Source organism: Oxyura jamaicensis, chromosome 6 (assembly GCF_011077185.1).
Source record: "Oxyura jamaicensis isolate SHBP4307 breed ruddy duck chromosome 6, BPBGC_Ojam_1.0, whole genome shotgun sequence".
NCBI classification, from domain to species: domain Eukaryota; kingdom Metazoa; phylum Chordata; class Aves; order Anseriformes; family Anatidae; genus Oxyura; species Oxyura jamaicensis.
Window position 1 is genome coordinate 9,174,705 of NC_048898.1, and position 26,015 is coordinate 9,200,719.

General features: G+C 39.7%; 2 protein-coding genes and 1 long non-coding RNA gene across 8 annotated transcripts in view; 2 read left to right on the forward strand and 1 right to left on the reverse strand.

The window, feature by feature from the left end:
• PARG (poly(ADP-ribose) glycohydrolase) overlaps positions 1-14,325 on the forward strand; it is a 67,239-nt gene extending 52,914 nt beyond the window's left edge. For all 3 annotated transcript variants that reach the window (XM_035330455.1, XM_035330456.1, XM_035330457.1), the window contains exons 14-18: positions 1,180-1,258; positions 2,205-2,313; positions 5,993-6,098; positions 9,955-10,083; positions 10,868-14,325. In XM_035330455.1, the coding sequence (XP_035186346.1) occupies positions 1,180-1,258; positions 2,205-2,313; positions 5,993-6,098; positions 9,955-10,083; positions 10,868-11,037 (593 nt within the window). In that variant the 3' untranslated portion in view covers positions 11,038-14,325. The remainder of the gene's footprint in view (positions 1-1,179; positions 1,259-2,204; positions 2,314-5,992; positions 6,099-9,954; positions 10,084-10,867) is intronic.
• Positions 1-22,871, reverse strand: LOC118169303. The gene is made up of 4 exons (XR_004752014.1): positions 22,861-22,871; positions 4,701-4,709; positions 209-213; positions 1-121 (listed from the first exon to the last, which is right to left on the reverse strand). It is a non-coding gene; the product is annotated as an uncharacterized LOC118169303 (long non-coding RNA).
• A 1,518-nt stretch (positions 22,872-24,389) lies between these two features.
• The window catches only part of OGDHL (oxoglutarate dehydrogenase L), a 55,885-nt gene continuing 54,259 nt past the window's right edge, over positions 24,390-26,015 (forward strand). For 2 of the 4 annotated variants that reach the window (XM_035329996.1, XM_035329997.1), the window contains exon 1: positions 24,446-24,474. The gene's annotated coding sequence lies outside the window, so the exon portion shown is untranslated. The other 2 variants (XM_035329998.1, XM_035329995.1) reach the window with 2 other exon arrangements.

Consider the following 26,015-nt stretch of genomic DNA (forward strand, 5'->3'; position numbering starts at 1 on the left):
GAGGTGTTACTGGGCAGTGAGACTTGGAAGCTTAACAGTCTGACCTAGCCTTATATAGGGTTGCTCTCAAGAGATTGTAGGGCAGCAGCTGGTGTAACAGTGGTGTTCGAAATCTTTGTTCCTACCATCAGGCTTTTCTGTGGATTTGTAGATGCTAATTTTGTGTTAGAGAAATAAAATCATTCAGTGGAAACATGCATCCTGCCACATACACTTTAAAATCTTCTTGATTTCCTTCATCTCATGTTTCTTGAACTGTCAGCCCAGCTCTTGGCTGAATTGTGATGAAGTAGTATTGCCATGTTTTAAGTGGAGGAGCGACTTGTGTTTACCTCAAAAATACCCTTAGATATGAGTTGTACTAGTTAATAAGTTATCATGTCGTGATTATAGACTGCACGTAAATGGCTTGATTTCCTTTGATTCATTTACAAATTCTTTTTTCTTCCCCATTTGGTTCCTATTCCAATTTCAAAGCACGGGAACTGAGCTGCCATCTTTAAGAGAGTTATGATGGTTAATAACATATACCAGCCTATCAAAAGCTATGAAATTATCTAGATTTTAGAGGTTACCTGGTCATCAGAACTGAGAAATATGCTTGCTGCTCTATGTTTTAAACAAAACAAACAAACCAAAAAAACAGAAAGCCACATCTACCAACTTCTGGTTCTCCATATTCTTCAAAAATGGCAGCCTTCCTTTGTTAGCCTGACAGTGTATTCCAGTAATGCTGACCAGACACTTCTCTCAAGTTTTGCTCCTCAATACATCTTAAAAGAAACCTTGCTTCCATTTTGGTCCCCTTGCTGGGGGGGGAGACTGGCAGTCTTTGTTAACCACATGTTAACCAGGAGACCTTGAAAGAAGACGGAATATATTGAGAGCCTATTTGATTTGGGAGTGGAAAAATCAAAAACTATCTCCTAGTTATATACTGGACAGCACACATACAAGATCTATGGTTGCAATACATAGTGTGACAAAGAAGCTTGTACAGGTTTCAAGAATTGTATTCAGTGATGAATCTCTAGCTTCTGTTGATGCTTCTGAGAGGTGTGTGTTCATTTGGAAAGGCAGCAGTTCTCATGAAAGATTTTCCAATAGGAAAAAAATATTTAGATAGGAAAAAAAATATTTAGATATTTTGTATGTAATACAGTAAATCACTTGTTTCAGGTACTGAGCAGTACAGTGAATATACAGGCTATGCAGAAACTTACCGGTGGGCAAGAAGCCATGAAGATAAGACCCCAAGGTAAAGTTCCACATACATACTTCAAGTGAAGGAATAAACATACGTTTTAAACTAGAAAACTTGGTGCCTTGAGTATTTGTCTTAACAGAGAATTTTATTGCTTGATCCTGCTCTCTTCAGTAGAGCCAACAAGCTAAGAAAGTTACCTCCTATTCTATTGTCTTCCTTGCTTTTCTGATACTAATGATGGTACCTGCCAACTTGTCAGTTCTTAAATCAACAGCTTTTACGTTATGTGTACTGAATCCAAAATTTTCTGAAGATACTGACTGAACTGTGGATTGCAATTTGTCACAAGAGGTTTGACAATGATACCATGAGTGTCAGGGTATCATTGTATACATCATATTATTAGTATGACAAAATAAGATTTAATATTGTGTGTCTAAGTAGAAAGCTCTGAGCTCTTGACAGCATTGTCTGGGAAATAAATTCATAGTGAATACACAAAATTATCCATTTTGTATGGAAATGTAAAAAATATACTCTCCTATATCAAGTGTTCAAGGTCAGGTTCGTTGGGACTTTTAAGCAACCTTGTCTAGCGGACCCGTAGTGGTGGCAGGGAGTTGGAACTGGATGATCTTTAAGGGTCTCTTCCAACCCAAACTATTCTATGATTCTATAAATTTTGGAGGTAGGTAAAGAGCCAAAGCACTCTTTTTGACCATGTGGTGTTCCTCTGTACTTAATAAACAGTACTGTTTAGATTTTTTTCACGTTTCTACTTTTACATTCAGAGTCCAGGATAGAGTATTTGTAAATTTATATAGAAATCTGTCTCTCTTCTGATGCTACACTCAGTGCTCCATTGTTCCAAGAGTACCTTTCTAGCTTCTTCTATTGGAGCAGCTCTGCAGGGAATTGCTCATATTAGATCACGATTATGTAGCCAATAATAATAACACACTAAGTTTACTGTCATCTTTTCTTCCTCCAAATTTAGGGATGAATGGCAACGACGCTACACTGAAATTGTCGCTATAGATGCATTCCACTTCAGACGTTTCCTTGATCAGTTTGGTCCAGAGAAAATCAGAAGAGAGCTCAACAAGGCAAGGAACTTTTTACAACAGCTTGCAGTCTAAGGCTTTTTCATTGTTTGCCATAACTTCTCAAATATTTTTGTATTATCTTCAAATAAGAGTTTTTGCTCATTTGTCTTTTACAATAGCTATATTTCAGGGTTTTGCCGTATGTTGTTAAAGTAGAAGCTTGTCAAATAGAATGATTTATTCCTTGATGCATTGTTCAGAGGGTTATTTTACTTCATTTTCAAAACTATAAACAAAGGTTATATGTTTTGCAAACTCTTCCCTGTCCTGCTTCTAAACTGTTAAGTTCTCGCCATGATTGGCTCTGCTGAATCCCAATCAGCCTTTCAGTCAAGGTGGAGAAGGGGGCACCTCTTGTGTTAACGTGGTGACAGTTCATAAATATGGTGCCACTTCCATCTCTTCTACCTTTTGTGTAAACTCTTGGGGTATTTACATATTACGTGAGTTGTTTGGGGGTTGGTTTTGTTCTGTTTTTTTCCCCTTCTTGCTTAGCTGCTTTTCTTGAGGCAGAAATTCTTCAAATTCTTGAAGCTAACTCCCGGCTCTTGAGGTTGTGCTTTTGCAACGACTATGGGTAATTGCCATCAGTGAGCTTTTTTTAAACCTGGGGCACTAGCTTTCAGCCCATATTGATGTTTTCAAGGCCCTTGCTGTTATCTCATTCTTAAATTTTGCAATAACAAGAGATACCTGTCATCTATCTCCACACAGCAAATTGTTATAATAAGTTGATAACAGGGCCAGATGGAGGGCCTTGTGTGGTTAGCATAAGGCATAGATAGTGCGATGTCTGTGGCCTGTTGTAGCAATGGCAATGTGATTTTTCTGGGCAGTTGAGGACAAGAATGCTTATACAGTTACATTAGGTTAATGTTTGGGTTGAAAACAGGCCAACAGTCTGTGTAGCGTGCTTACACGTTAATAGATGCAGCAGGCCTATGCTTTACCTAGCGGGTTAAATATAAGGGCATGATCCTACAACGGTTAGAAGGTCTCCTACTTTCTGTGGTGTAGGATAAGATATTCTAGGATGCATCTGAAATTTAAACATAGATTAGATTCCTTATTTTCAGCTAAAAAGAGAAGGGGAATGAGGAATGCTAATCAATTTTTTTCCTCCCAGAAATGATGTACAGGACTAAAGGACTAATCTAAAGTTGTCCTAAAACCTTAGCCCTGTGATTAAAGTAACATCCATCAGCTCGTTTCTTTCTGGTTGGCCATTAAATTAGCCCTGAAAAAGACAGTAAATCTTGTAAACTTCAGTGATATCTTGGTACAAAATTCAAATTACCTACGATAGTGAATTTATGATCTGTCTAAAATTTTCAGTATTATTAATTGGATTTGGATCATTTTAAAATAAATCATGGTAGGTCCGTGGAACTTCTATACAGCGTGTCAGTTTGGATGGTGGTGTTTGATGAGGACTAGTTGGTATTTAAAGAAAATCTTAATGTGAGTAAATGAAATTTTATAGTAGTAAACAGAATTAAGTTTATTGGAGACTAATATTCTAACAAATCAAACATGTTCAAATGTACTGTGCTGGCTTTTAAGTTTGTTTTAAAATTTATACTAACTTTAAGATTTTTTTTCATGGGTGAAAGCAACTTGACAGAATAAACTGCATCTCTATTTCTACTGTTTTTCAATAAATTAGGACTCGGTAAGGACAGTATATGCACAGAGGCATTAAAATATGAGTGTATTATATATTAGTAGATGTAACTCATCCTCCATTTGTTTCCAGAGGCTCTTTTTGTCCAGCTGTAATTTTGGAACATAGGAAATGATGAAACAACTTGAATGGAGTGGTTCTTCTTACAGTTTATATTTTCTTATAAGCCTGTATGATTTTTCCTTTATAAGATCTATTTGCTTTATGGAACCAGATGTTCACAATTAGTTTTCTTGAAAGCTGCCTATCTGAGGCTGACCCTTGTTTTTAGTTTAACCGAAAAAAAAAGATTAATAGTGTCTCAAGTCAGCTTTTCAGAATGAGGAAAAAAAATGGCATCTGATTTCAGCATTAAGATTTGCAGATATTTTTGTAAGAGAGGTGATCTTTGTTAGCTTTGCTAGCCCCTTGAGATTATTGCCTCATGAAATTTGTCCCTATCAATAACTCTACCATCTGGAAGTTCCACTTCCCAAATGCTAAGGAACAACTGACTTACAGTTGTGCTTGCAATCTCGGTCATAAATGTCATGAAGCTTATTTTGATGACCACTGATTTAAAATGAATATAATAGCTACAGCTTCATACTTGGCAAGAAATGCTTCCCTAAAAATTATGGTACACGGAACAGTTGTTTCAAACAGGCTTAGCTGTGAGAACTATATTGAACCATTTTAAAATGAAAATAAACTAATTATAAACATCACAGAACTTCTAAATAAGGTGAGATGCAATTTATAGATGGTTGCTTATAACTTAAAGCAGATTCATTCATGTAGTTCAAAAGGAACAGCTCTTCTGTTTCCCATACAGAAGCAGATGCTTTAAAAGTACACAGAAGGCTTTCATGTTTTTGTGTTCATAGGTGAAAGCTATTTAAAATATCAGTGCATTGTTTCTTTTCTGGAAAGTGATTAGTTCTAGCTTTACCCTTTATTTGCTATAAAAAAACATAGAGGAGCACTCACTTAGATGCTCTCTTTTTTGCTGCTGGTGTCCTTCCAAGCGTTTGCTGCCTTACTGTGTCTGACAAGACTGTCTTTATTCTGTTTTCTTTCATGGCTAGCCGAGGAATACATGCCCATTAAGTAAAAGATGAGAAGAAAATGTCATCCTGATGAGACACTGCTCCATTTCCCTCACTGGGAGGATGGAGATGAATCGTTTTCCAGGCAGCCAGAGTACGGTCTTGCTTGGCCCACTTTATCTATGCATTTATGTATTTATTCAAAGCATGCTTGGGACACTGAGGGTGCTGATAGTTCTGACTTGAGAGTTTAAGAAGCTGCACGCACCTGATGGTATGATGGTATCAAAGTGTTCTTATGCAAACTCTGAATCATGGCACACTGCTAAAGTGTAAGTAGCCGAAGTGTGAATTTACAGCTTACATCAGGTAACAGTGCAAACGTGGGTACTACAATCTGTAGCAGTGTTCAGTAATTTTTTGTACCATTGAAAAACTTCCCAGAGAGATTTCAGACACTTTTTTCCTGCATATGGAAGCACCTTTACTCGAGATTTTAGTGAATATTTGACTTTTTTCTCTTGTCCTAGTTCATTGTTTTAGACCTGTATTCTAAGATGCCATTTTGTATCTTACTTTGTGTTAGGGAATTTTAGGAATACTGGCTGCAGCAGTTTAGCTGTCATGTTCAAGTGTGCCAACAAGAAACAGATGTAATATAATCTACTTTTAAAGTTATATTTTCTGCTCCAGCTATCCTGAAAACTTTCTTGTAGCTTTGAAATCATTAAGAATCTGCACCTGCATCTAATTATTATCTTGGATCCAAGTAAGGCAAAATTCTTAAGTTCTTTATTGATACTGTGATTGACTTTCAGTTTAAAGAAAGACTAATGATATATTGAGTTTATTTCAATATTTTTTTATTGCTACAAGACAGTACTGATTATTGTTATGATCTAGTTGTTTGAAAATAGCGTACCGGATTGCCTGTCAAGTTCATCTTCTGACTCTTGTCTGCCTGCAGGCCTACTGTGGCTTCTCTCGACCCAATGTTCCGCCACAACATCTCTCTGCAATAGCCACAGGAAACTGGGGATGTGGTGCCTTTGGAGGGGACTCCAGATTAAAAGGTAAATTGTAGTAATACTATAATGTCCAAATGAATCAAATAATTTAGATTTTGATTTTTGACCTTACTCTTTTTTTTTTTTTTTTTCCAGGAAGTACATTTTTTGGTTTTCTATAGTATTAACTGTTGTTCTGATTCTTGGCTAAAGTTGATTAAACTGTCAATAGAACTAGTTCATTAACTTTGATCTTTAGGATATGAGCAATGTGATCTTAAACAATAAAAATGCGTGTTGCTTTTCTATGCTATTTTCAGTTTAAGGTTTGAAATAGGTATGTGGTGGTTTATGAAATGCCAGGTTTACAAGGATATGTAGCACTGAAAATTTCGGAACCATGGATATTCAGTATTACTTTGCAAAAGAACCTTTTAGCTCTCAGTCATAGAAATCAGTTGATATTTCTGGACCCGTCTTTCTAGCCTATACCTAAAAATTCATACCCTTGCAAAGAAATTTGCATTTTTATTAATTTCAAACATTTGGAGAGTACTTTTTTTTTTTCTGAACAGCTGTAAGGCATTACATTATCAAACAAGCAATCATCAGGCTATCAGTTTCTCAGTTTCATTAGTCTTCCTTCTATTCGTCTCTTACTCATCTCTTTTTCTCTCAATTCTCATTGGTTTCATGACAGTTGTTTTTTAATTTCCATTAGACAAAACTGGTTGCCACGTGCACATTGTCAATACCAAAAGTAGGATCTGATTATGTTTTATTAAACCTTCCTAGCATGAATCATAATCTATATTTTGATTTACATAAGGACTCCTAAGGACCCCACTTGAATCTGAATTATAACATTCCTCTTTTTCTGTTGCGTTGCTTTCTGATTAAAACAATACTGCTCATCTGATCTAGGCTGTAACTTGTTCAGCAGTGGATGTAACTTTTAGCCTAAGGAGTGCTCCCTGGATTGCTTTATCTCTCCTCCATCAGTCAGAGCTCAGAAGCAAGGTATACTGACAAAGACCACCAGAGTCGAGTCCATTTGGTGAGGTAGCCCATAAGAAAAGATGTCTTCGTAGACAAAGAAATGAGCCATGAGCTCATGAGAGCCAATAAATCTGCAGTGAACTCTTTAATTTTAACTTAAATGAAAGCTCAAAATAAAATATTAACTTTTCCTCTGATTTCAGATCAACCTTGTTTTTCCCCCCAGTTTGCCAGAATTAATGTTTAACAGCCGATTACAGCATTGCTGCTGTTATGGAAGTGCTCATTTAAATGTGTTTGTGTGTGTGTGTGTACTCTTCTGTGCTCTTCATCTCCTGTTTTTTTGGCATGCCTTACAAAGAAAGAGATCAGTAACTTCTCAGTCTGTTTTGCTCTCTTTGAAACTGAGCTTAATTTCTTAGTTGACTCTGCAAAATCAATACTTAATAAAGAGAAATAAATGACAGGGATGTGCTATTGCATGTGGACATAGTCTTTAGCATGTGACTTCTTTCTCTGAGCCAATGCTGACTGGAAGTAAGATGATTTAAGTTTTTGGTAGACTATGACCTAGGAAAGTGGTACAATAATTTGTCTTGTGTGTTTTTCACAAGACTTAGTTGCACTTGATTTGTGATAACCAAGTGAAACCAATGTTTCTAGCTCAGATGCTTTTACACGGAGTTAAGTACTAAAGGTGTTTCTCCCCTTTGTTCTAGAATGCTGTATAAGGTTGTTTTAAACTGCAAATTCTCTCAATGGTTTCCACTTCTTAACCAAAGTATACCGCAGAACAACCTTTTATGCTTCACAGGGATTCATAAATTCCTTGTTTCAGAATGTATTTAAACTCTAAGATTATCAATACAACAATGTTATTCAACTCCCCAAAATCTTTTTTGATTACACTGGCTTAGCAGCGCATTGTAATGTCAATTTTCATAATTATTAAATTAAAAATGAAAATATTTTTCATGTGACATTCTTAAATATATACACCATTATCCTTTCAAATGTAGTATCTGGATCTGTAACAGGGACTTCAGAACAACCAAGTGATTTGATGTAAATGGATATAGTTGGCTAAGTTCCATAATGCAGTATCATATTTTATCATAATTTTTTTAGTCATGAATTAAAGGAACGTGACTGTGTATAAAAACATGGTTACAGTCAAAGTCGTAGATGATGTGAAAACATAAGTGTTTGAACTGAACCTGGCTTTATAAATGAAAGACCTGATAGCTGGAATTTTTCTCATTTATCTAAGTTATGGATATTTCCACAAAATATTAGTGTGAACATAAGTTTAAATACTGAAAATGTATGATTATATGATTGGGAAAGTTGGAAGATCTTGGCTTGGTTTTGAAACCAGAGGATGATTTAACCATTTATAGGTGCAGGCAGGCCCTGCTGATAACCTCCTTTCCTCTGGGAAATGGGACTGGAGCAGAATGAAGTTGTTTCATGTGCCAGGTCTGCGAGGCTGAGTGGGTCCCCAGCGGGATTTGTGTTATGCTGCAGTCCTGGGCTCACCGGGTGGTAGAAGAAAGTATGTCAATGCAGCCACTCCTTCAGGTGTGGGTCCTGCAGAGCCAAATGGGGCCACATTAGGTGGGGCACAAGGGACGTGAGTGCTCCAGTCCCCTTTGCCCCAGGCACAGGTGGTCTCTTGTGTCAGTACGATGGAGGTTTCAAATGGCCCTGTGTATCATTAATGCCTGGAAGACTGTGAAGCCTGGCTGTTGACAGAAATTTCGACTCCTGTTTCATGAGATTTATCGCAAGTCAAAATAAACAGTAGAATACTTTTAATATGTCTTGTGTAAAGTGAAACTGCATTGTTTGTTTGGAATGACTATGAAGATTCATTAGATTCTGTTCCCCTATGCAAGCTAGTTAATTAGGCCCTTTAAAAGCTGGACTACTGAAGCTTTACCAAATGCACAGCTGGTTCAGTAGTTTAATTAAAATATAATTTGCAGATTGAGATTAATTTTGCATGTGAATCATGTAATTTATAACTTTACCTATGGATTTACAAGAGTTTTTTGATTAGAGAATGCAATATTTTATTAAGTCTGTTCATAGCTCAGCTATGAAGAGCTTTCTACTTAGTTTCCACTAGCAGGTAGTAACTCAGAAGTATGCTGTTTTATTTAGAATAAAACGTTTTCTACCCAGTAAGTAATTAAAATGTGATTAATATTGTTATTGTAAAGATGATTATCGAAGCAGTACCCATAAGATCGGAGGGGCGGCCGCCCCCCCTTTTTAGAGGTCAGAACAAGCCATTGTATTTCATGCTGCATAATTCTATTACAAGTAAAATGGAAACCTTGAACTGCACAGTAAGAGGCTGCAGAATCACAGATCTCTTGGGATATGAAAGTAAGATCAGCTCCTGCTTTGTGTGGCCAAGCCAGTAAGAGAGTCCTTTCCTCCATTCCTTCAAGAAGGAAGGCGGAGAATGGAAATTGTGACTTGCTACAGTCACTTTTTACCCAACTATTTTGACTCAATTATAAATAGCTTAAACCAGGATATAAGGTTGTGGCCTGTTTTCTTAGGCTGATGCACGTTTAGTGGGTACATAACGGCTGTGTGCAGCTTGGGACCAGGGGGATGGACTTCACTTTTTTATTCTTACTTTTTAAAGAGTTTATCCAGAAAGTAAAGGCAGTTATTGCTAGCAGCTGCACCAGAATGCTTCAACGTTTTGAACTGCTGTGCCCAATATTCTGTGCTTTGTTTTAAAAGTGGAAGTAACTTATCTGCCTATTGTTCAAATTGCTTTGCAGTGTTCACCCAGAGATGGGTGGTACGATGATTTGCTGTAAACCTTAAGCTGTGTTTTTTCCCTTCAACAAATTGTTTTATCCTGCATTCGTGAGTGTAATCTGGTTTTCTGTTATTTCAGCCTTAATACAGATATTGGCAGCTGCTGAGTCTGGACGCGATGTTGTTTATTTTACCTTTGGAGATGTGGAGCTGATGCGAGATATTTACAGCATGCACACTTTTCTCTGTGAGAAGGGCCAAACTGTTGGTGAGCATACAGAAATCTTTTCATACAGCAGAGACTTCTCTGTAAATGGAAACTGTCCAGTAAGAATTACTGTAATCAAGTTCTGTACCCAAGCAAGTGGATCTCAGTTTATTTGCACCTGTTTTCAGAGTGGGGAGCTCTTGATTCAGGGTCAGCTGAACAATGTTAATCTGTTGGACTTCTAGAATCCCTGAATCACTTAGGAGTTATGCTCTAGAATTTGGAAAATAAAAATACACATTGTAGACCAAAGATTTGTAAAAGTTTTTTTAATATAACTAAAAATAATTCCCCAAAAAAAAAGGAAAATCTGTATACACTTTCTTCACATTGTTGATAGAGATGTCTTATCATGGTTCTGGCTTAATCCTGTAACGCTGTAAGAAGAATTAGTGGTCAGATCTGTTACACAGCAGCAATACAAGAAAAGTAGTACATCCCTTACCCCGCTGTAACTGTAAAGTGTCTGGGATAGAATCACAAAGCTAGGTAATTGACAATTCATTTGTAAGTGATACATACGTATGCAAAGTAAAGTTCAGATAGCCTCTGCAGAGAGCTGAACAGAAAGTGCAGGGAGTCCACACTATGTTCTAAACAAACTTGGAAACAGCAGGGCTTCCCTTACGTAGTTGTCTACCTCCTCGTTTGCTTCTCATGTAAAGAATGTTCCTGGAGAGTGTTTCAGCGCGTGCATGATTCTAGTCTCCAATTGCAGCCATACATTCTTTGCATAGCATGATCTTTATTTTTTTTAAACATATTACTTCTTTTTATTTTTAAGGGGACATTTATAGGCTGTTACTCAGATACTACAATGAAGAGTGCAGATGCTGTTCTACTTCAGGACCAGATGTCAAGCTGTACTCTTTCATATATAACACCGTTGAATCCTATGCAGATTCTACTGACGATGATGATGAAGAAGAAAAAGGGTTGTGCTTTGAGGACTAAAATAAATGCGCTTGATCAGAATACTCCTTGATCAACTCCTCCTCCCACTGGTATATTGTTTGAATTGCTGAGTGTAACTTATGAATTGGATAACTTAATATATATTGATTGCATTGGTAGGTATCAAACATCCAAACAAAAATTGAACTATGAGAGAAGTGTTTCTTTTTTCTGTTTGATAGTTTCATACATGAAAACCTTGTTCATGTGTGTACAGAAGGGACTTCCTTGGTAAATCTAGTTTGCATTATACCTTGTTAAGCAGGAGATTTTGGACACACTTGTATTTATTTCAGTCAAGAGATTGCTGAAAGACTTCCGAAGATTTCTCTGTACTCTTTTGCCTTTATTTTTGAGAGATCTTGTCTAGATTTCTTACTGAACTTAGTGCTGGAGTATGTGGAGCTGTATCACTCCTGGGGTGATTTTCGAGAGAAGCACTGTAAGGGTCATTCGTACTGAAAGTTGTAATAATTTGATTACCTCATTAAGACTGCCACGGTACTTTCATTATTCTTATCAGCTTTTCCATTGATTTAACTTAATGTCCTGTTTTTAATACACTTTTTAATAAATGGCTAAAGATGAAAAGATTGTGGAGGGAGCTGTAACGTATTTCACAACTGCTTTATCTTTACCAAATCAGTCAGAAAAAGTTATCATGAAGTAGAGAAAGTCTGAAATATAGAAGGTTGGGAAAATGAGAAATGTGATCAAAGTTATAAACAGAAAGAAACATTTTTCACATGAAACTTTTAAAAGCCCTTTTGTTGGTGCTGTTACAACTGAACTGAACAAGGTCTTAAACATAGTATATCTGAAGTTTCTCAAAGTTCACTGTTGTTGACAACTTCATCTGAATTAATCGTGTTTATATTCTCGTATCAGTTCTCCTTTATTGCAATATGCATATATGTGAGCATAAGATCCCCATGGGATAACGTAAGGTAATGGAAATCATTTACTTATCAGTGGGAGGAACATCTTCAAGCTACAGATAAGAGCATGTAAGGCCTTATTAGGAGTTTGTGCCCTTGTCTTTTGAGGCATGGGAATGATTATGTTGAAGGAGGGTCAAAAGGCGTGTAAAAGCTGTGCTATTATTGTCTCTGAATACCAAATTAATGTTTCTGTAGTACATTAATATTTTACACAAAACTGCAGATAAATCTGTGAAAAAAACTTTTCCAAGTCTGTGTACAGGGCCAATTCAATGAAATGTTAGTTTATTAGAAATTTAAACTGAATTTAAGTTTAATCCCGTATTGCTTAGTTTAACAACTTCTGTATTAGATTTGTCTGGTCTGCCATAGCTGTTATTACCAGCTTAGCAATACAAGTAAAACAGCAGCAGGAAATGTAGGGAGCTAAGGCTGTAGTACCAACACATCCTTTTGGCTAATGTCTGATTAAAACCTCACTAATCCTGAAGCATAACTTAGTAATTAAATGCTGGAAGCTGTTGGTAGTCTGGCTTGCAATAAAGCACTCACTGCTTGAGCTGCTCAGGTGGGAGAGCAGCAGCAAAGGGTTTTGGTCATTTGCAAATACCTGCAGAGTGCTCCACCAGGGCGTTGACACTGCAGTGGGCAGGTTGGAAGTGTGTTGCTCAAAATGTGATGGACACAGCAGCTTAAGCAATTTCTTCCTATTATTCTTACCAGCTGTGGTTTTCTCCACCCAAATCCGTTTTAAGAAAAAAAAATGGGATAGAATTTCAGGCCATTTGCAATTTGCATCCTCTATGTTAGTGGAAATCTCTTCTCCTGCTCCTAGTGTTTCAGTGTTGGCTGAGATTCTAGCAATAGGAATAAGTGTTTTATCATAAGCTCTTATTTTGGCATTTAGGTTCAACTATGACAGCGTTTCCAGATGCACCGCTGATGACAAATGCCCCAGGATAATTAAGAAGAAAGATAGAAAATTGGTGCTACCTGCCAAGTTTTCTTCATGTAACTACTCAGGATTTCCTATAGAAAAGGTGAACAGAATTTGTACCTAACCAACTGGAAGAAAATGTAGCAAAAAGCTTTAGGTGGCTAGAGGTGACCTCCCCTTTATTGTAAATAAATACATCTTTATTAGTGCAATATTCATTGTGAGGGGAAGTGATGTTTTTGTGTATGAAAAATGTACCAAATAAGATGGCATAAAATTCTACTTCAACTCTAGAAACAAAAATATATTTAACTCTGGAAAGATTCTCTGAGGATCGTACAGTTGTGTATTCAGTTGAGAGTTTTTGCAGTGTCAAGTATTTCCAGGAAATTCCTAGTCATCTTCTGTAGTCTGTATTTTCACTGATACCAGAGACTTTTCTAATATGGGGAAGAATACCCTTTATGATGTGTTTCCCAAATGCTTTTTCCTACAAAATACGGTTATATGGACAGGAGAAAAAGAAAATTAATTTTTCTGTTTGTGTCATCTGAGTAAGAATGATACATCCTGTGTTCTACCTTGTGTCCCTGATCTCGTAAAGGGCAATGTTTAAGAACACTTGGAATGTGACTTTGATTGCAGGCAGGAAGATATTTTTCTTGTGTTTTTTCATTTGTTTTGTTTTTCTGGAAGCAAAAGAGCTGAGAGTTAACAAGGTAACAATGGTGTTAGATTGCCATGACTTTCTAATTCAATAAAGAGCTACAGTGCCCAGAATGCTGCATGTAGAAGCAGGAATTTTGAATCAGCCCAATGTGTTCTGCATCTCACTTCTTCCATCCAGCCACTGTTCTCCATTTACTAAACTACCTGAGATGTTTCCTTCAGCTAGAGATGCATTTTGGTGCTCTGCTTGGAGCAGTGTGGAGAGGCTGAGCATCTTTGTGCAGCCTAGTAAGCTTCAGTTTCACTCTTCCAGAAACCTGTTTATGGAGTATTGTTTTTTGTTTTTTATTACTTTAAGGATGTTTGCTATATGTTTTCAAATAAACTTCTTACCAAAACAATTGTTTTATACTTGTTTTAGCAGCTAAATTGAATCCTTAATATGAAACAACAACAGGCAGTCATTTAGATTGCAATGTTGCCTCGTAGTAAAGTTGGTGACAGAGCACTTCAGTTTGTTTTACAGCTCTTGCACCTAAATTCCTCAGTTATGAGGTGTTCTTATCTAAGGATGAGTACCCATTACTGTATATATTAATTTATAGACTGGTGAACTGTTCCTGACGTTCTTCAAAATTTACAGTTTATGCATCATTATTATATTGATTTTTTTTTCTGGATCTGTATGCTAATGTTTACATGATTTTTGTAGGAATATAATTAAAAAAATAATTGAAGCAATGTGGTCTGTTTTGTCTCTTAATATACGTCTGAGGACAGAGGAATTCCAGCACGTTTGAGTATAGATGACACAATGCTAGTGACTACAGTAATAGTTATACCTCGTGACTGTTAATCCTACAACAGTAGTTAATCTAATAATTATTTTGTCTCAAATAATATATTTATGCTGTATGACAATGTAGCAGATAATTCAGTCTGCACAGCAATTTAAAAAGGAAGTAACTACTGTGAAATTGGAGAGCGTGAGCATCAGTGTAAGATTTCATACACGTATATGGCCATATGCAGACATTTTGATATTAATTCCTAACTTGCGCTTGAGAAGCAAGTAACTGTTCAGCTGGTCTTTGAACTCCATGAAGGAGAAGTGCACCTAAGAGCCTAAGGAAATACAAACAATGAATGTGTTGCATAAATGTTTTTCATGGTTTGTAAAAGTGGCAGTGGCTCCTCCTAAATGGATGTTAACAATTGTTTTTACAAAATCAGTAAGGAATTGTATTTTTAACATTACAGAAAATTAGGATAAAATAACCTCTGATTGCTCCTAAGGTTTTAAATGTATCTGAGTTTATGGAATTTTGCTGTGTGATTGAAGCCACTAAAGTCTATAGTACAGCAGCAATTGCAACATAACTTAGATTTCCTTAGAGATATTTTAAAATTTGCATCATTCCAGCCAAATATGTTGGATCTTTGGATTTCTCAAGTAAGAAGTAAAAAATGACTTCTGGTGCATCTAAAGAAGTTGCTGTTTATAATGTCAGTGGCCTTGTGGGGTTTTCATCTCTATTTTGAAAGAAGAGGAAGCAGGATAAAAAAGGCTTGTTTTTATCCCTTTATCCTCAAGCACTGTTTGTTGTTGCTGGTTTTACATGTAATCTTTCTTGCACAAATGGCTGAAATATTATCACTACCTAAGAGATGTCTGGCTAAGGACTGTACAGCCTGGAGAGGCTTCAGGTAGCTGGAGGACTGGGTAGAACAGGGTTGGTGCTGTTCATGTTATAACCTGTAAATCCCAGGTGGTGAGAAAACATGAGAAGTTGCTCAAAGACTCTGCTTCTGCTGTGGGAAAGTGACTGCCAGTCTCTCTTGTCCCATCCTGTCACCAATCTAACTGCAGCTGGCAACCTTGCTCAGGAATAAACTTTGTTAATGGTAAGTACAGCCCTGACAAGGAAACTCCTTAGGGATAAATCACAATTGCATAGTTGTCTCTTTTTCTCAGTTGCAAACCATTGGCTTCCCAGCTATGTCAGTACTTGGATACTGGAATCCCAGACAACCAAATTTCTCAGCATCCAACATTTACATTCCAAGCTGTTCAAACGTTCTCTCAGCCTAAGCAACTTTCTAGAAGGATGGATGGATGTAGGATGCTGGGTTACCAAAAGCTGCTACAAATTCCTTCAGGTTCACCAATGTATTTGTGGATCAGCCGTATTAGTGAAATCTAGATGGATAACGTGTGTGTGTGTGTATATATATATATATATATATACATGTATTTATATGTATAAACACGCATGTATCTACCAAAAGTCTCCTTTTAGTATTTTGTGGTACATTTTTGACAAGAGTGAACACAGCCATAAAGCCATGGAAATTGCAAGATGCTGCAGCTGTGAAGTTTTTTTTGTTTTTGTTTTTGTTTTTGTTTTTTTTAACTAAAAATTGAGTATTTATGATCTTGGTTTGTGCTAACAGTGTTTTATGCTCGTTTATCATTGCTTAAGTGAGTGTGACCTGGAAGCTGTACAGGAGGTATCTGTCACTGATAACTCCATTACAGCAATACCATCAATTTTTGTTTAACGGAGCTGTCAGCTAGGGTTAATTATGTGGTTCTGGCAGGTGGCGCTTGGTGCACAGTTAAAGAAAGCCCTGGTATGTTCCAAGTCCTCTCAGTAGTACTGTGGCATAGGGCTGGGAGGTTTATGGACGCATGGGGATGCGCACACACCATGCTGTACATGCTGGTTGATGCATATTTTGCAGCAGCTCCAAGAAGCTGTCACAAACCATCGGGAGTGCAGGTTGTTAATGCTTAGTTAATCAGCTGTAAACCTCCCAAGCAGAGAGCAATAGAACCTGTACACAGCAGACCTTTTGCAAAATATATATTTTTTTTTCCATTGCAGGAATTTGGACTGTTTCACTTAAAAAGGAAATCTATTTGTTGAATTAATCTGTTATGCTGTTTTCACATCAGGTGTACCTACAAAGGAGTGAACACTCAGGCAAGTTAATTATCTCAAACTATGACCTTAATGTGTGCATAAAACTGTTTACTTCCAGTTGGAAGCAAAGGAAGCTAAATCAAGCCAATTAATTTTGAGGAGTATCCACTTAAGATTTAGATGTAGTTTACTAAATCTGCTTTAGAGATGCATTGGAAGAACTGTCGTGTATGCCTTTATTAGTAAGGACATCACTCCTGTTCAGATGTACACTGCTTTCAGCTGGAATTTGATGGAAAGTGCTGAATTTGTGAATTTATTTAATTCTTCAGAATACCTTGGCACACCAGTTACAAAAACGATATTGTATAAATCAAAGTGTTTGACCATGGCAAGAAGTTCATTTTGCTAAGATCTGAAGATTTATATTTTAAAAATGAAAGTTTAAGAAAAGTGCTTTGAATAGCTAAATTTCATCATTGAATAACGACAAGATTTTCTTTAATGTACTGAGAATTGATTGGATCCGAACCAAAATGTCATGAAAATAAATTAAGGTAATTGTGTTTCGCACCCTTTTATATAATGGATAAGGTCCTAAAAAATTGTATTTTCAAATCCAGAGCTAACTCCGTCTTCAAAATGCCTGCATTGTAAGGTAATTATTCTGCTGGAGTTTCAAGTCATTATTTTGCCTGTTGCCTGAGGAATTTTACAGCAGAACAGTATTAATAAGATGCCAGGAGTACAAATTTAGTAACTTAATCTCTGTCATAAACAAAATTCGTATAAACAAAGTGACATTTTCATTCATAATTACTTGACCTACTGCAAATATGGGTCAGGAATTAAGAGATGCCTGATTGCTACATGCTATGGAAAATCAAAACTTTTGCATTTTGAGGAGAAAGACAAAAAGATCAGTGTGTGCTGAGGAAGGACTGGGCATACCATAACTTGAGGAAAGGCTTCTAATTCTTTCATGCTGTAAATCTCAGCCAAGTGGCATTTAGACTTTATTGTTGGTGATGACAATTCCCTGAGCATTCATGATGAAAAAAACACCTACTGATTGATTGGGTCTGCCAGTCCTTCATTCCGCCATCTCCACATACAAAAAATAACAGCCAAATGCAGGAGATTAATAATGCAATGAAATTTGAGCTTCTTTTTGCTATCTGAAATTTGACCACTCGATTATGGGCAATCATGAGGACTAGATTTTTTTTTTAGTGAAAATTAAGTACCTAGTCAGTTGGAAGACAGATTACTTTGATTTTTTGAGTTTTTGACTACTTAAAATTGTTTGTCAGTTGTCATTGGCACGTGAGATCCAGAAACAATCAGATGAACTTGCACCTTCCACATGTCAGTTTTGGGCGTTGTTTCCTTTGCCTATTAGGAAAGGTTTGGTCCCAGCAGTTTCAAGGGTTTCAAGGCTAATTGAATTCCTGTTTGCTTTAAACAAGCATCCCCCTCTTTTTGCCTCAAATGTTGATTACATGCAACCTTCAGATACTCCCCCAAATGTCAATATATTACTTTTAGATTGGTTTCTGTTACAGTCCAGTAAAAGCTCCTGATATATTTCTGTAAAATTGTACCCATGAAAAATGTTTGGTCTATGGTCAAATAATGCATTTATATACTTAAATGAACAGGGTAAGTAAGGCTTTGCTGTTCTGAAAACTTGTGGCAATAACCCAATCGAACTATGGCTTCAGAAGTTAAATCCAGCTTCAAATCCTGAACTCTAGTAATACTCGGCCAGTGCTTTATTGAATGGTGTGCATATAAATGTTTAGATCAAAATGACCATATTTGTTGTTTCAAAATAAAAGATAATGGCAGGTATTCCCTGCTGCCTTATAATTTCTTCCGGGTTGAGACAAAATATGAGTAACTGGTGGCCAAAGTACCATACTGTCATATTTAGTAGCTTGTATCTTACGTATTTCCAAAAATGAATATGCCCAGGTGAGGGAGATTATCTAAAAGTCATCTGGGTGAGAGAATGAGACAGAAGGTCAGGGGACCTAAGACCCTCCATTACTGTTCAGGTGATACAGGCTGTACCTTTTTGCTACAAAGGTAAAACAGACAAGTGCCACAAAATTGGACCTCACAGATGAGACCCATGTGTGTTTTGGCCCATGTTTGAGAAGGTGCTAACTCCATCTGAAAGGCTTTGCTTGCACAAAGTGCTTGCTTCCTCTCTTTGTGCTCTGCTCTGCTGGCTACATTGCCGCTCAGCTCCTCAGTGGTGTCTCGCCGATGATCTCAGCCGTGGCCTGCAAGGCTCACCCTGTCTGCACAAGGAATCGTAATTCAGTGTCCACCTCGCTCTATCTAAGCCTCTATTGCATGCGGAGCGCCCGTGGTGACAGTGTGTGCCAGCTATTCTTAGTGGTTTTAGAGTATTGAGTGAACTGTCAGCTTCAGACTCATTTACGTAAGACTTGGGCTAATCACAGTCCCCAAAGTGACACGCAATCCTTGCTCTTCAGAGCTAGATCCTTCTCTTGCTACAACGTGCAGCGGTGGTAATGAGTGAGGAGCATGATTTGCTGGCTGGATTGAGTACGAAATGACAGGTAGGATTTATCTCTCACTTTCCAAACACCTTTTACAGAGTTTTCAATTTTTTTCTTTAATTGGCTTCAGTGACAGCCTTCCACAAACAGCGTGCAAGTCCATGGAGTGGGTGTTATGCCAGAAAGGTCCTCTGCTCTTTAAGGCAATGTCTGTAATTGCCTTTGACTGACATAGGAATGGGGATAAAAATAGGGATAAAAATCCAAACCTAACATCATTATGATGTAAATATCATTTCACTGCGGCTTCTGTCCTTCACTTAATGGTTTTCTTCTTCATGTAGCATACTGTGTGTTCAAGGTGATATTATGAGTGATCAGCCCAGGATTTCGCACACGCACAAAATGCTTTAAAATAGAGCTGTAGCAGTACCGTTCTCACGTTAGTGAAACAAACGCCCTAAAGGCACCCTTCGTTCACTGGCCTGACAAGAAAGCTAGAGAAACAAAAACTTACGGTATTGGATCCAGAGCACCACAACTGCCTCGTGTTAACAAGTGTTAATATTTCAATGAGCTCAGCATCCGTGGATGAAGATTTGTAAAATAGGAGGATGCGCAGTCTGAAAGCCTGAGCAATTTAGTCTGCAAGGAACTTAGAGCAAATTGAGAACAACTTATGCTGAGCTAATAAAACAAGCAGAAAACAACATGTTGGGGACAAGCTTTGGCTGACCCGTTGCATTTTTCCAGTAACACCACCATTATCTTTCTGAAAATCCATCCAGTGATATGTGGCTGTTAATGGATTTGCAGGCCAGGTAAGACACGAACTGTGAGCTCACCTTGACGAGATTCTGACTACTCCCTACTCTACTGGAGAACAACTTTATGCTAAAATACAGGCAATAAAGATTAAAGGATGCACAAAGCTGCTTCAGTTATGAATAAGAAATTCTAATACTGCCTAGCTGCTTCCAGCATTGTGTAATTTTCCTAATGGTGGCCATTTAGAAACAAAGAAATTATTGTTACTCTGAATGTGATAGATCTGATGTTTACAGCCCACCCTTGAGCCCTTGGATATTTTACATTAACACTTTTGATAAAGGTCCCTTTGGGTCGGACAACAGGGGAGAAGGGGTTGGGGGCTGCAAGAGGAAAGTGTTAGAAAGAAATTATGAAGTTTTAACTGTACAACAGGTTTGAAGAACAGCTTCAAAGGATTCCATTAAAAAAAAAGGGAAAAAAAAAAAAGATATGGTGCCAGAACAGAAGTAAACAGAAAAGGCTGTATAGTTACTGCAGAATAGCTCGGTAGGAACAGTGCATCTAAGAGAACTCTGGCTTTGAGGCACAACATGGTGTTGATTAGTGCAAATATACCTCTTCAAGAATCACCTTTCAGCAATTACAATCAGACACTACCACTGTGGCTTCAAAAGCTTCATTAGCAAACCCTACTCCCAGTGAGAGCTGCAAACCTCAGATACCCCAGAAGTTTTAACTGATGGTGAAGTGTCTTGCCTTATTTATTTTCTTCCAAATTAAAGAAGAGGTAAGATAATTACATATTCCCTCATCAGGTTAAATAGCATTAAAAATCAAAACAGATCCTCCTGAAGAAAACACAGCCAGTGGTATAGAATGAAAGATGAGGATAATTTTTCCATTGCTGATGTCAGGGTACCTTAGAGTTTTATTTTCACCTAAAATGACAATCTGAAAAAAATGTGGTGTGTTTTAGATGTAGCTAAAAGAAAGCTATCAAGAATAAATATTCCTGTGTTTTGTTTTTTTTTGAAGAGTGTCTTATGAAACACCTGCAAATATTGAAAACAATTTTCTAGCAATTTTCTCCTAATCCATTGTTAAAATAGAAAAACTAGTATTTCTAATTCTTTTTGGGTTAAGGAAACGGCAGTTAGCACTGCTTTGCTCATCACCAACATACCAAATGCTGGCAGGCTTTTTGCAGTGCCAGCATTGATTTACTTCCACAGTTAGTGGGAAGACACCTTGCTGCCTGCCCTGCTAACTTGTCAGCTTCCCAATAGCATGCTAGAACAAGTTAAGTTTATTGCTCTTGGTAATTTCAACAAGAATTCATTATCTAGCTAAATGTTGTGTGCTGGTGCTCTTCCCTAGCCTACCCTAGCTGCTTTGTATATGCTTCCTGCATATAATACAGTCAGGTATCAGAGAAATAATTACAGCAAAGGGTTGCTTTTGTTATTGTATTTGTAGTGGGCTAATTAATTTCACAAGCAAACACTTGTGAAAGCCAGCCAGAAGTTACATTTTAATGATTTACATTTAGCTCTATTGCCTAGCTTCTCTCTCTCAAATGAATCCACGGATTCATAACCCAGACATACGAGTTCCTACAGTGTGATTCTACCTAGGAATACGTTTGGACAACAAGAACAAACTTGAAAATAACCTGTTGGCCAGAATCGGTTGAGAAGCTTCTTCCAGTTACCTTCATCTTCAGTAAAACGTTCTGTACTTACAAGGTACTGTTTCTTCCAGGGCAATATAGCCTGAAAATTTAGAATGGAGAGTAACTGAAAAAGAGACAGATGCTATCCATGTAAAACTATAGGTAATGAGTTTACCTGTTGACCAAATCATAACTGTATGCTTAACTTTAGATTTGATGTGACTTCTGCTGTGGAACTGGTATGAAACACAGATGCTTCTGTTATGCCTGCGGGAACTTTGGAGGCCATCCTGGGCAACCTCCTGCTCAAAGCAGGGTTAACACTGGAGTCAGACCAGGAGTTTGTCCGGTCTTGTCTGAAAACCTCCAACAATGGAGCATCTACCACATCCCTGGGTCCCTGTTCCACGGACAAAAAAAGGATGATAAAAGAGACTGGGAGAAAGTACTGGTGTGTTAGGGGTGTGGATTCACTTGTTGACTTTGTAGTAGTGAGTATTGTGTGCTGAACCTGGCTGCGCACCTACTGCAGATACGAAGCAGGGAAAGGTATTCCCAGACACTGGAACTCCTCTGAGCCAACTACTGCAAGCATCATAGGATATGCACTGCTTGTATTGTTAGGCTCAAAAGGAGCACATGCCTTAGCATTTCCCATTTGCCTTGCTTTAAGAGATGGTACTCTAGATGCAAACCTATGAATCTGTTTTTAGATTTAATGTGTAATAAACACATTGGGAAATAAAGTAAAATGGATTTTCTAGACTTGGCTTATGAGAACTTCTGGTAAGCATCATCTCTAGTAGAATTACATTACCAATAACAATGAAGAGTTGCCAAAAATATATAATACATCTATCTCAGGAGGGGAAGCTATTAATGAGATTGTCCTTCTATGAGTAATCCTGTATCCAGACCACCTCCTACGAGATTACCCTTTGAAGAAACAAGCCTACTGAGAAGTCATGCTGTGTTATTGAGAGAGTTGTGTGAAGCAATTAACCACAGGCACCGCAACGCTGATTGCAAGTATCTGCCCATCCGGCAAGGATACTGATGTACCAAAACCAAGCAAGGACAGAGGACGGCATTACAGAGTCATGCAATGCTATACAGCAGAAAAAAATGATAGGTCACATCAAGCCCCTTGCTGTTCAAGAGAACCAAAGGGCAACACAGTGTATTTCCAAAACCAGTTTGGTTCTAGATTTGTTAAAGTGTGCTTTGTTTTTTTGGTTTGTTAAAGCAGCTTGGTTCTAGTTTTGTTCACTCTTTCCTGAATTAAGAGAAAAATATATGGTTAGGCAATGTGTTTTTCAACACAATGAACAGTTTTTACATCCAACTTCAATTTCAGAGGTACTATTGCAACTATCCTGTGTTACATATTTAATATGGTGCAAAACTTCTCTGATGTACAAATGTCAGTTCAGTACAGAGCTGGCATCAGATCCTTAGCACAGCAAGAGCTGATGGGACAGGCATTGGCAGTTGAGTGGGAGTGACAGGAGGGAAATAAATAGTTCTGACAAATACTGGGAAACTTGGGATTTGCTCCAAAGCACAATAACACAATTAGAATTTTGCTGTTTCAAGCATGCATATTCCCAGTGTGTGAAGCATTTAAAAAACAAAACAAAACAAAAGTTGTAGAAAAGGGGAAAGGCTACAGGGAACAAAATAAACACTTACAGTGTTTATTTTACTTACAGTAAGACACTAAGATTTACTTACAGTAAAATCTTAGTGTCTATCCAACCATGCTTACCCTGTTCACTGCGATGGTATTCAAAGTCAGATTTGACACATGGATTTCCCTCTGAAGTAGAGGGAAGGTCTGCTTGTCCTCACCGTAATTTTTAATTGAATTTATGTTCAGTCAGCATAACATGATTGCTCTAAAGATGGCTTCTGTCTGCTCATAATGAGGTTAAAACTCAATTAGCAGCTGTAGCATCCAACGATATTTCACCACTTGCCAGAGGGCTCAGCCAGCACCTGGCTAGCTGCAAGCAGCGGGGCCAGCGCACGTTTCCGTTTGCAGGGGTGGTGCTGAGCTCCCCGGCCAGCGCGGCAGCCACCTTCCCTGCACCCGGCTGGCCCGTGGGGCTGCTGCCGGCCCTGCTGCTGCCGGCACTGCTTCCCTGGGCTATTCCAGCACTAATGTCGTGTCACCTTAACCCTGAGGGGCAATCGTTTAGCAATTTCTGGAAGACACACAGCTGCTGGGAAAAAACGGTACTAAACATTTTTGACTTATGTGAGGATCAAGAACTGTAATAATGAATAAGCCTCGTGGAAATCTGTGTGACGATCACAGGACAAAGCCCCGGATAGGGCCTGGTGGGTTTCTTCCTGAGGTTTATACTTCTAATTTCTGCCTACCTGACCCTGACAAGGCCACTTTTGGAGTACGCCTTTGCACAACACAAGCTGCAGCTCGCTTGTTGCCTTCCTTTTAAGACAAGCCCAGTTTTCCGATTATTTGTATCTTATTATTGATGCAGAAAGACAGCAAACATAGGTATTTATGTGATGGCATCGGCATTTACCTGTAGCATCGGTGTCAGGGGCTGCACGGACAGCTGACCTTGGCTGTGGGCAGCTACTTGACCAAGAGCAGGTAAGTCAGAGAGGTGTCGTGTGCCGAATTACCACAGAACACAGGTGTTTGGGGTGTGGAGATGCCCGGGAGAGAGCACAACGTGGAAGCAACGAACACAAGCGGGACACGAGGGGCACTCCGGTAACCGCGCCGCCCTGCCCCAAAATGGCGGCGGGGGCGCCCCGCTGAGGGGCCGCAGGGTCTGGGGGCGGGGGGCGTGGCCTATGCGGAGGCGTGGCCTGCGCGCGGCGGCCCCGCCCCGCCGCGACCTCCGCGCGCGCACGGGCCGTTGCGGTGCGCGGCTCACGTGACGCAGGTAACGGTCCCCGCCCGGCCCCGCCCCTCCCCTCCCTCAGCGCGGCCCGGGCCCAGCCCGGCCAGGTCGGTCAGCGGCGGGGCGGCCGGGGGGCGGCGGGGCGGCGCCGGGAGGCCTCTGCGGGCTCCAGGGCCGGGAGCTGTGTCCGGGCGGCTCGCGGCGTGGAGCTGCCTCCGCTGCAGGCGTTGCGGTGGGTGCCGGGGGCCGGGCAGCGGGCGGTCAGGCCCGCTCGGCGCGGCTTCCCGCAGGCGGGTCCGCCTGGCAGCCTGCTGTGCGCGAGGGGCGGGCCGCGGGTGCGGGCTGCGCGGGCCTCGGTGAGGCTTCTGGCCCTGTTTCCCGCAGCGACCTCCTGGAGAAGCCGGCTGCACGCCGCTTGGACGGGCGCACGCGTCGCTGGTTAAGAAGTGGCTGGGCGGGCGGGCCCAAAGGGCTGTGGTGGACGGCGTTAAGGCCACTCGGCGGCTGTCACTCGAGGTGTCAGGGCTGTGCTCTTCCGTGTCTTTGCCAATGATCTGGGCGAGGGGATCGAGTGCACCCTCAGGAAGAACGCAGATGGCACCAGGCTGGGCGGGAATGTCGATCTCAAGGGTAGGAGAGCTCCACAGAGGGGTCTGAATAGGCTGGACCGATGGGCTGAGGCCAGCTGTGTGAGGTCCAACAAGGCCAAGTGCCGGGTCCTGCACCTGGGGCACAACAACACCCTGCAGTGCTACAGGCGGGGGGAAGAGTGGCTGGAAGCTGCCTGGCAGAAAGGGACCTGAGGGTACTGGTTAACTGCTGGCTGAATATGAGCCAGCAGTGTGCTCGGGTGGCCAAGAAGGCCAACAGCATCCTGGCTTGTGTCAGAAACAGCGTGGCCAGCAGGGCTAAGGAAGTGATTGTCCCCCTGTATTCAGCTCTGGTGAGCTGCACCTCGAGCACTGTGTTCAGTTTTGACTCCTTACTACAGGAAGGACATCGAGATGCTGGAACATGTCCAGAGGAGGGCAACAAAGCTGGTGGAGAGTCTAGAGTACAGATCTTTTGAGGAGCAGCTGAGGGAACTGGGCTTGTTTAGTCTGGAGAAGAGGAGGCTCAGGGGAGACCTTACCGCTCTCTACGACTGCCTCACAGGAGGCTGTCACGGGGTGAGGGTCCGTCTCTTCTCCCAAGCAATGTGTGATAGGACAAGAGGCAACAGCCACAAGTTGCACCAGAGGAGGTTTAGGTTGGGTAATAGGAAAATATTCTTCACAGAAAGGTCTGTGAAACACTGGCAAAGGCAGCCCAGGTGGTTGAGTCACCATCCTCGGAGGTATTCGAAAGGCATGTGGGTGTGGTACTCAAGGATGCAGTTTAGTGGTAGACTTGGCAAGGTAAGGTTAACAGTTGCACTTGATGATCGTGGAGGTTTTTTCCAACCTAAATGATTCCATGGTTCTATGAGCGTGTGGCCTGTAAACTTCCTCCAGTTCAACTTTTTGGATGGAGAACTGTGCAGCTTTATATGGTGCAATGCCATGGCTGAAATGAAAAGCATTTAGCATGTGGAGGTGTATGTTCCTGAAGCAGCGTAATTTGATAAAACTATTCCATGCCTCTCTAAGTTCAGTGATTGGTTGCAGCT